This window comes from Armigeres subalbatus, chromosome 1 (assembly GCF_024139115.2).
Source record: "Armigeres subalbatus isolate Guangzhou_Male chromosome 1, GZ_Asu_2, whole genome shotgun sequence".
NCBI classification, from domain to species: Eukaryota; Metazoa; Arthropoda; class Insecta; order Diptera; family Culicidae; genus Armigeres; species Armigeres subalbatus.
This window is the reverse complement of record NC_085139.1, coordinates 236,959,014-236,970,533: the sequence shown is the minus strand read 5'-3', so window position 1 is coordinate 236,970,533 and position 11,520 is coordinate 236,959,014. Positions and strand designations below refer to the sequence as shown.

The 11,520-nt window shown below is 47.4% G+C and overlaps 1 protein-coding gene across 1 annotated transcript; it reads left to right on the top strand.

Moving 5' to 3' along the window:
* The first annotated feature begins 1,649 nt into the window (after positions 1-1,649).
* On the top strand, positions 1,650-10,404 carry LOC134207109 (uncharacterized). The gene is made up of 3 exons (XM_062682827.1): positions 1,650-2,077; positions 2,626-2,749; positions 5,515-10,404. The coding sequence occupies exons 1-3, from the start codon at positions 1,650-1,652 to the stop codon at positions 10,402-10,404; spliced, it is 5,442 nt and encodes a 1,813-aa protein (XP_062538811.1).
* Positions 10,405-11,520: the final 1,116 nt, after the last annotated feature.

Here is an 11,520-nt window from a genome sequence, read left to right as displayed (position 1 = left end):
AATGTATAGCCCTACTCAAGCGTTATTAGTACAACTAAAATAATGAAGTAAATTTGGCTTCTGATGAAAGCTATGAACAAATCAGTCAAATGACATGCAGATGACATTTTATAGGCGTTGTTGGACAAGACCGACAAAGAGAGGTACGCCGATGTCCTTAAGATCATGCGAGGTGCCGAAAAGCTTTCGACACTGGGTGAGGACGTGCGAAGCGTCAGACGCACCAAGGCAGGTGAGCTGATCTTGGTGCTGAAGCGTAGAGCAAAAGCGAGCGGTACCGCCTATAAGAGGTTGGCCCAGGAGGTCCTGGGTGAGGGAGTGGAAGTGAGGTCCCTGGGCACCGAGGTGACCCTCCGGTGTAAGCTTTACGAGGTCACCGAGGCAGAGGACCTCATCTCATCGTTAACAGAGCAGTGCGGTATAGAAGTCGAGCGGTCTTCTATTCGCCTTAGAGGTAGGCCCTTTGGCACGCAGGTAGCTTGGTTCAAGTTACCGGTACTGGACGTCAAAAAGGTTCTGGCGGTCGGGAAACTGAAGGTTGGATAGTTAATATGCCCAGTAAGCATATTCCGGCCATCTTCAGTTGAAAAGTGTTTTAGATGCTTCAAATCTGGTCACAAGTCATAAGAGTGCAAGGGGCCGAACCGAAGTAACCTGTGTCGTCGTTGTGGAGAGGAGGGACATTTTGCGCAGGCCTGCGATAAAGCATCAAGGTGCCTTATCTGCGCTAGTAGGAAGCAAGCTCGTAACCATGTTATGGGTGGCCCTACTTGTCCCTTCGGTGGTGGCAATAGGAAGACGCCGTGCCTGTAGCACAGCTGAATCTTAACCATTGTGCTACTGGCTAGCAGCTCTGAGTCAGAGACCGACCTCGCTATTCTTGCAGATCCGTACCGTGTCCCTGCCAAAACGGAAACTTGGTCGCGGACGACTCCAAGATGGCGGCGATCTGAACAACGTGCCGGTTCCCGGTCCAAGAGGTCGTACACACACCTGTCGTAGGTGTCGCCATAGCTAAAATCAACGGGGTGTTCTACTGTAGCTGGTATACCCCACCACAGTGGCCAATAGAGCAATTGGTCGATAGGCTGTCGACCCGGATGGTAGATAAGCTATCGTCCGACCTCGTAGGTCGGAAGCCGGTTGTCATAGCGGGTGACTTCAATGCTTGGGCGGTGGAGTGGGGAAGCCGCTGCACCAATCAGAGAGGTCAAGCTTCACTAGAGGCTCTAGTAAAGTTGGAGGTCGTGTTTAGCCAATGACGGCTCAACCAGCACTTTCCGTTGGAATGGGGTGGAGTCGTTCATTGATGTTACGTTCTGTAGCCTCGGCCTAGCCGGGGGACGTGATCAGCTGTGGTGTGCAGCAACCGAGATTGAGAAATCTCTGTCAGGTCCGTGGGTAGAAGGCCCAAAGCTTCAACAGCAAAGTTTTCACCGCGGCACTGGGACTGGAGGGTAACACCGACAGTCTTGCAGGGGACGCACTGACAGCTGTCTTGTCACGTGCATGCGATGCCAGCATGCAGAGGAGGGCACCACCGAGGAACGGTAGACTTCCAGCATACTGGTGGAGCGCAGCAATCCCTTCCAGCAATCCTTCGCAGCAATCCAAACCTTCGGTCAACCTGCCTTAGGGCTAGGCGAAGGATGCAGAGAGCTCGCTCTGAGCAACTAAGGGATGAACGCCGCTTAACGTTCAAAGCTGCGAAGTTGGCCCTTAACAAGGCCATCAGTAGTAGTAAAAGAAAGTGTTTTGACAACCTATGCCTGAACGCCAATGCTAATCCTTGGGGCGATGCCTACAGGATAGTAATGGCGAAAACCAGAGGGGTGCTGGCGCCTCCCGAACAGTCGACGAAAATGTTGAATCGCATTATCGAGGTTCTCTTCCCGTCCCATGCCACAAATCGTTGGCCACCTCCAGCACCGCAGAACGCGAGTGCGGCTGAAGTGGCAGCGGTGACGAAGGAAGAGTTTCTTGCGGTGGCCTGCACCCTCGACACGAACAAAGCTCCGGGGCTCGACGGAGTGCCAAACCTCGCTCTGAAGGCTGCGATCATGGCTAACCCAGACATGTTCAGGACAGCCATGCAGAGATGCCTCGACGAGCGCAGTTTCCCCGATAGAAGCTGGTGCTGTTGCCGAAGCCCGGGAAACCACCAGGTGACCCATCGGCGTACAGACCAATCTGCCTACTGGACACCACGGGGAAGTTACTTGAGAGGATCATCCTCAACAGGCTGACCCCGTACACCGAAGGTACGAACGGCCTGTCAAGCAATCAGTTTGGGTTTCGTAAGGGTAGGTCCACGGTGGACGCTATCAACTCGGTTGTGAAAACTGCGGAAGTAGCGATACAACGCAAGCAGAGGAGAACTCGATTTTGTGCGATTGTGACGCTCGACGTCAAGAATGCATTCAATAGAGCAAGCTGGGGTGCCATCGCGCTTTTATTACTCCGGTTGGACATTCCGGTGGGCCTGTACAACATTTTGGAAAGCTATTTCCAGAATCGCGTACTCTTATACGAGACCGATGAAGGGGAGGGTAGTGGTTCTATCACCACAGTAGTCCCTCAGGGATCTATCCTGGGCCCGGTGCTATGGAACACTATGTACGACAGTGTTTTAAGACTGAAGTTCCCCCCAGGTGTTAAGATCGTTGGCTTCGCTGACGACATAACGCTGGAGGTTTACGGAGAGTCGATTGTTGAGGTGGAACTGACGGCGGCCCACGCGATCGATATAGTAGAGGAATGGATGAGCTCAAGGCAGCTGGGGCTACCCAAGCAGTACGCGCAACATCTTCCAAATAGCTGTTTGTTCCTAATAATTAATATACATTGAGGAAGTTTCAGAAACACACAATGTTTCATTACCGTTTAAGTGGTGTCGCAATATGCCACGTAGCTTACTTCTTGGGTGATTTGGAATTCAATGTGTTTCATATCAAAAACAAAACAAATAAGTTGCACAATTGATAACACTTCGGTTCATTGCTGTTACCACAATGTTTCTAATATGTTGAAAACACTTTGAACTCAATTGAGACAGTCCCTGCATGTCCCTTAAAAGGTACAATTAAGCTACAAATAACTTTGTTGTTAATGTAGTGCACTTGTAACAGAATCTCTAAATAAAATTGATAGTGTGATGGTTATAGTAGAAGGCAACACATCTCATGGTGCATGCTTCGATTCCCGGTTGATTTTGTGTGTTTATTTTTATTGTAACCGCACGATGTTGCAAAAAGGCTCCACCTCCTGTGCTTTTGTGTCTCAAAGGAGTTTCAAATACGACGCGTTGAGCATAACTCAGACCTTAAGTAGGTCACACCACAGTTGTTGTTACTCACTGAGAAACAAGTGGCGTTGCTTGGGTATCTCATCATAAAACGGATTTGGTTGTTTTTAACAACCGTAAGTCTGTACAGGAGGCAGTGGTTCGCGTAGGCGACTGTGAGATCATTTCCAAGCGGAAGTTGAAGCTCCTCGGGGTGTTGATCGACGATAGACTGAACTTCGGCAATCACGTCGATTACGCCTGCAGAGCTTCGACAGATATTGCGGCATTACCCAGGATGTTGTCCAATCGCTCGGGGGTGCGCTCCAACAGACGCACTTAGCGTCGAACATAACCTGCAGAAGCTGGAGAGTGTACACAGGCTAGCGTGCCTCAGAGTGATAAGTGCCTACCGCACGGTATCACGGGATGCAAATGGGCGGGTAGCTAGTGATGAGGTTTGAAGCTAGTGGGTAGCTAGTTACATGGGCATGCGTAGTCGCACGTACCCCTCCCAGAAGTAATGCCCTTCCAAGTAATGCAAGACTGTTCCGGGGAGAGGGTCTGTAAACAGGGTGGTTTTAGCGGGTCGGCGGCAGCTAACCCCGTTCGCCGGTAGCCCACCGGTGTATGGATGCAAATTCCCGCCCTACTGAAAAAAGCCTGATCTCTGGCTGAAAGGGTCATTAGGCCGAAAGGGCCTGTTCACGCATAACGTGAATTTATGTGCCAGCCTAACTGCTTGAATTGTAATGATCTAGTGTACCTTGTCTATCATACGCAAATAATCCATCGCAGCATTCAGCAATATGCCGATAGTGATCTGATAGGGATTTAGATAAATTTGCACATTCTTTATCCACTGATCTTCCCGCTTTGCGAGTTAAAGCCGAGAGATTGAGAAACAATCAAATCAGTCACACACCATACCTTGAATAAAGTGGTCATATCACTCGAACCTCGTTGTAGTAAATTCTACGGAGTGCAATAAAGGTCGTTTCGTTTCTAACTCTAATCAAGACCACTGATTCCCCATTTCGAAAGACCCTCATCGCGGTAACATAAAGAATCTGGTCCTTCGAACCGGATGAGGGAACTGTCGGGAACAGTGTTTGCGATTCGCGGTCGATTCGTTGTTAATTTCGTGAAAAAGGAACAAGTGGACATAAGTGAAAGTGACTGAAACATATGAATGTTCAAAGACGCGTGGACAAAGTGACGAATTGAACGTATTCCACGGACATGTACAAAAGTGGATCGAGAAAAGAAACTCTGTTCAATTACTATAAACTGTGAAATCAACAGAAAGTGTTGTATGGTGCGAAAATTTAAATTAATTCGCCTCGAACAAAGTGATAGTGAAACCACATTGCCTCCACGCTGGATCCAGGCACAGTATAGCAGCACGGGCATACCTATTGTGCTATTCATCGTTCCATCTTATTGTCGTCGTCGTTGGCGTGGCTTGGGTTTGGAAGCGTGGCTTGGCTTGGGTTCTCTCTATGCCCCAACGGAGACTGTAAGTACACTTGCATGTGACCTGAGTGGCAAGAAATACTAAAAATAAGTTCAGATCACTGACTTATTGAATTTTTCGCAATATTGCATGACTCGAGTGGTTTCGGAAGTGAGCATTTTTTGGGAAAATTTGGGTGCTGATTGGCAATTTGGAAGGCACGTGTGTGAAACGCAGTTTATTTGGGTTGTTCTGGTGTTGTTAGGCGGAAAAGATGACTTCCGAACTAAAACGACTCGTTAAGCAGGAGCGGTTTTGTGTTGATTCCCTCAACAATCTTGACCAGAATATTAAGAAGTACAATGAGGATTCTGATATTCCCATGCTTGCAGGGTGGCAAGACTATTTGGAGGAAATCTATAGCGAGTTTAAAAGAGTCAGGTTAGAGTTGGAATTATCCGAGGAATTTCAAAAAGCACTAGGACAATCACTGAAATTAGAAAAGGATTCAACTGAACAATTGGATCTAACAATTAGGGCCACACGTGCTGAAATCGAGCTCACATATTTGAAAGTCAAAGGTTTTCTCAAATCCAAATTGCAAAAACCAAGTGTATCAAATTTTGTTACTGGGCAACCCGTTGGGCAACCGATAGCCAGTGTACAGTCTCGTGTTAAACTTCCGGAAATTAAACTTCCGCATTTCGATGGATCTATTAAAGACTGGCCAACATTCCGAGACACTTTCAAATCGCTTATTGACTCTACTCCTCAGCTTAGCGATGTAGATAAATTTTCGTACTTAGTGTCGACACTTTCGAAGGAAGCCAAACGTGTGATCGAAGTGATTGATGTTACATCCGCAAACTATTCCGTAGCGTGGGAATTATTAGAAAAGCGGTACGAAAACAAATACCTCATTGTTAAGTCGTACATTGAAGCACTTTTCGGTGTCGAGTCGATGAAGAAGGAGTGTCATGAGGCTCTCAACAAACTCATCGACGAATACGAACGTAACCTTCGAATGTTAGAGAAGGTTGGAGAACATCCGGAAAACTGGAGCACACTTCTTGTGTTCATGCTCAGTTCCAAACTCGACCCAGTTACCATGCGTCAATGGGAGACGCATAGAAGATCTTCCAATGTTCCTACGTACGAAGAGCTGATTGATTTCCTGAGAAGCCACAGTTTAATTCTGCAATCGGTAACAACCTCGAAGCCTCGACCATCTGACCTTTCTCGTTCAACTCCAACATATCACAATATCCCCTCCAAGTCAGCCTCGGCTCATTCAGCCTTTTCGTCACAACCACACAAAATGTGTGCCTTTTGTAAGCAGTCTTCACATTCACCTTTCCATTGTGAAGTCTTTCGGAAAATGACACCTACCGAGCGGTTCGATGCTACGAAGAAGAACGCATTGTGTATTAACTGTCTTTCGCCATCCCATCAACTGAAGAACTGTTCGAGTGGAGCCTGTCGTGTGTGCAACCAAAAACATCATACGATGCTGCATCAAAGAACCAACCCATCATCCAGCCAACAAGCCCACACCCAATCATCGAAGTTATCGTCGTCGTCTGGTTCGCAGTCATCCTCTTCGCCTTCCGCTCACATAAACCACTCGCAGTCCTCTCATGCAAGTAAGTTCTCCACTTCGTCGAATGAGACCCAAGCCCCCACCAACTCTGCCCTTCCAACTCAACACGTCTCTCTGTCGACCATCGAGCAACATCATCGCGTTCCATCAACTGTGCTGCTCTCAACAGCCCTGGTGAAGATTTTCGATCCGGCGGGTCAATCGTTGTGGGCGCGTGCTCTTTTGGATTCCGGTTCTCAACTCAATTTTGTAACGGAGCAGCTTGTCCAGAAGCTGAAGCTGAAACGGACGAAAGATTTTCTACCAATCAGCGGAGTCGGACTTTCTTCTACATCTTCCAAATATTCGGTCGTCGCCCGCATCCAGTCTCATCACGCTGATTTTGAGACCAATTGGCGATTCCATGTTCTTCCAAAAATCACGATGGAGTTACCAAATCAAGCGGTGGATGTTTTAAGTCTTCCATTTCCATCGGACATCGTGTTAGCAGATCCATCCTTCGGACAACCAGGCCCAATCGACTTAATCTTCGGCGCAGAAAACTTCTTCGATTTGTTACGAGAAGGACAAATAAAAATAGGACCTAATCAGCCCAGCTTGCAGAACACAGCGTTAGGATGGGTGGTGTCAGGGAAAGTCAAGTCAGGAATTCCACAATCTTCCATTGTAAACATCGCTTACTCCACTTCTACCATCGAAGAACAATTGGCACGATTCTGGGAGATTGAGTCGTGTCACTCAAGCAGCACATTATCGTTAGAAGAAGCAGCATGTGAGCAGCATTTTGCTCGAAACACAGTTCAGGATTCTACCGGACGGTTCATCGTTACTCTGCCAAAGAGAGAATCAGAATTCGCAAGGCTTGGTAGCTCGAAAGTCATAGCCACTCGTAGGTTCCTATCCTTGGAACGCCGACTCAATGCCGACCCACAGCTAAAACAAGCATACACAGCGTTTATCAATGAGTATGAGCAATTGGGACATATGAAGCTGATAGATAATCCAGATCCACGCCATCCAGCGTACTATCTCCCACACCACTGCATCGTTCGACCAGATAGCACCACCACGAAGTTGAGAGTGGTGTTCGATGCATCCTGTTCGACTGACACCGGAATGTCTTTGAATGATGCCCTCATGGTTGGTCCGCAAGTGCAAGATGACCTAGTTTCGATAATACTGCGGTTTCGCATCCCTCAATTCGCTGTCATTTCTGACATCGAAAAAATGTATAGGCAAATTGGGATGAACTCTGTCGATCAGCAACTCCAGCTTATTCTTTGGAGAGATTCGCCCTCCGAAACAATGCGAACCTATCAACTCACAACTGTGACATACGGAACGTCTTCGGCTCCATATCTCGCCACGAAATGTCTCCAAACTCTCGCCGAAATTGGATCAGAAAGCCATCCTGCAGCCGCAGTTGCCATAAGAAAAGACTTCTACATGGACGATCTGCTCACTGGTGCCAACAGTTTAGAAGAAGGCCAGGAACTGGTCAAACAATTAAACCAGCTGACGAATTCTGTTGGACTACAACTTCGAAAGTGGGCGTCTAACAATCCTCAGATCCTTCAAGTCGTTCCTGATCTCATGAAGGATGAACGTACTCTTTTCGAACTCGAGCCCGCCTCTCCGGTAAAGACACTGGGTCTACACTGGAATACTAGCACTGATGAATTCTGTTTCGAAGTGCCAAAGCACAGTAACTCCTTCCCAATCACGAAACGTATCGTACTTTCGGATATCGCACGGCTTTTTGACCCTCTGGGACTTGTTGGTCCAATTGTAGTGCAAGCAAAGCTGTTCATGCAAGAGTTGTGGAGAGAAGGTAGGACATGGGACGATGAACTGAATGAGTGTGCTCAACGTCGTTGGATGGAATTTCGTGACAACCTTCAGGACATTGCAAGCATAAGTATTCCTCGTTGGGTCCTCTCTACTCCCACTGCAATCTCTGTAGAATTGCATGGGTTTTGTGATGCGTCCATTCGTGCATATGGTGCATGCATTTATGTCAGGATAGTCGCATCGAACGGAGAAATTTTCGTGAACCTTCTAACCGCAAAATCCAAGGTTGCGCCACTTGGAAACTCGAAGAGGAATCCATCTATAACGTTGCCAAGGCTCGAACTTTCTGCAGCATTGCTTCTTAGCCATCTGATCGAAAAGGTTGAATCCAGCATAGATCTGCACGCTAAACATTTCTTTTGGACTGATTCGACTATAGTCTACCACTGGCTTTCTTCAAGCCCTTCCCGTTGGAAAACTTTCGTGGCTAATCGGGTGTCAGAGATCCAACAGATCACTGCAAATGGAATCTGGGCGCACGTACCCGGGTTAGAAAACCCAGCGGACGTAATATCTCGCGGAATGCCTCCGAATGAATTGAAGGATTTCGCCCCGTGGTGGAACGGTCCAGATTGGCTTCGACAACCATCTCGGTTTTGGCCATCGCTCACCTCTCCAGTGGAGGAAAACTTTTCATCGGATCAACTAGAAGAACGTACCGTTGTTCTACCAGCTCTAGTGCGGAAAACGAACGAATTGTTCTCGCTTTATTCGTCGTTTACTAGATTAACAAGGATTGTAGCTTTAATCCTTAGATTTCGGTTTAACTCTAACCCTGTTAACCGTACTGAGAGACGCACGGGATTCTTATCAACAGAAGAACTAGCTGGAAGTACAGAAAAACTGGTTAGGATTGCTCAAGAAGAGCGATTTTCTCAAGACATCGCCGATGTAATTCGCGATGGACAGGTAAAAAAGAGTTCAAGATTGAAAACGCTTTCGCCACGGTTTGCTAATGGTATATTGCGTGTTGGTGGCCGGTTAAGGAACGCACCGGTCCCGTTTAATCAACGACATCCCATGATACTGCCGGACAAACATCCGCTAACTGATCGAATTCTGAACTTCTATCATCTCAACAATCTTCACGCTGGACCTCAACTGATAACTGCAGCTGTGCGGGAACGATTCTGGCCACTTCGTCTCCGTGATCAAGCACGGCAAGTGGTGCACTCGTGTATAAGATGTTTCCGCTGCAAACCCGAAGTTATGGAACAGCTGATGGGAGAATTGCCGTTAGAACGTGTCACCCCAACACAGCCCTTCCTCCGTTCTGGGGTCGACTACTGTGGGCCCTTCTACTGCCGTTCAAGTAGAAAAGGAGCACCAATCAAGTGTTATGTCGCCATTTTTGTCTGTATGGTGACAAAGGCAGTTCACGTCGAATGTGTTGCAGATTTGTCCACCAGTTCATTTATCGCTGCATTAAGACGTTTCGTGGGTCGAAGGGGCAAGCCACAACTTATCGAGTGCGATAACGCACTAAACTTTAGAGGAGCTAAACGAGAACTAGATGAACTTGTCCGTCTCTTTGGATCACAACATCATCAGCATCTCGTAACAAGCAGTTGCGCTGAAGACGGGATTGCTTTCAAGTTCATACCGCCAAGATCTCCTAACTTTGGCGGACTCTGGGAGGCGGCTGTTAAGTCGCTCAAGAAGCATCTTCGAAGTACTTTGGGCAATATTATGCTAACACAGGACGAATTGCTAACCCTGCTCATTCAAGCTGAAGCCTGTCTCAACTCTCGCCCCCTAACACAGGTTACTGCAGACCCCAATGATCTGGAGGTACTCACTCCTGGGCATTTTCTAGTGCATCGTCCACTCATCGCGGTGCCTGAGCCAAGCCTGGCTGAAGTACCGATCAATCGGCTAGATAGGTATCAACAGACACAAGAATACCTCCGTCGAATCTGGAAGCAGTGGCAGTCTGATTATCTTTCCGGACTGCAACCTCGAACCCGGTGGACACAGCAACGTGACAATATCAAGGTGGGCACGATGGTTCTATTGAAGGACGACAACCTTCCACCGCTCAAGTGGAGACTAGGACGAGTGACGCAGGTATTCCGAGGGGACGACGAGTACATTCGAGTGGTAACGGTCCGTACACGAGACGGTGAATTTCGACGCGCCATTACGAAGATCTGCGTTTTACCCATTCAGCAGCCTGGCGGTGATCCCACCGCTGACGTACTTAATGGAAATTAGTACTCTCCCATCGATCGCAGTATTTTCAACTGCGCAACACTGGGGGGTCGCAAGACCTCCCATCCATGTAAGTCTATATTAATCAACGTTATATAAAAAAACTAATGGAATGTTTCATCCTCCATATTCGCCTGCGATGACGACGTCTGCTGCTATGACGAGCAACGAGTTATCCGCTAATCAACGATCTGATGCTGCATCCAATTGCATCCATTATATGTCGGAGAGACTTTTGGTTCTGCAACAGGAAAGGCTAAGATCAAGAGAAGCTAGCTCAGCTTGTACTCGAATACAACACTTCTCGGGAAGATGTCATGTCGCTGCCAATAACCACTGGTTCATCCCTCGACGCACAACTACGTTCAGTAGTTTGGTGCCGACGATCAACGTCCGTAAAAGGACCCGTGGAGGCCGGTAGCCTCCAAGCCAGTTAAGTTTTGTTTTTGTTATCAAATATTGTTGAAAAAGCCGCCTATGTTTTGTTCCAGAGAATTACCAGCCGACGACGATGTCCTCGCGAGGAGAAACGTGATCGAAGCAGTCTCAACAACACACACTAAGCCAAGCACGGTACAGGTCGTTCCGAAAACGCACGTGGCTGTCGACGACGATTATACGATCAGTAGTAAACAACCCGACAAGAAGCCCCGACAACAGACGAAGTTAGACGCAGCAGCTCACTAGGACACTTAACGACACGCGAACCATCGTACATCAGTGACAACTGTGAAGCGAACATATCTAAAGTGAATTCCGAAGATAAAATTATGACTTGTTCTTATTAATATCCATACTAAGTTATTGTTAGGTTAACGAACATTGAATTATTATCGGTAGATTAAGATAGGAGTTAAAACCCGCCTTTTTAACGGTGGCCGGTATGTTCACGCATAACGTGAATTTATGTGCCAGCCTAACTGCTTGAATTGTAATGATCTAGTGTACCTTGTCTATCATACGCAAATAATCCATCGCAGCATTCAGCAATATGCCGATAGTGATCTGATAGGGATTTAGATAAATTTGCACATTCTTTATCCACTGATCTTCCCGCTTTGCGAGTTAAAGCCGAGAGATTGAGAAACAATCAAATCAGTCACACACCATACCTTGAAT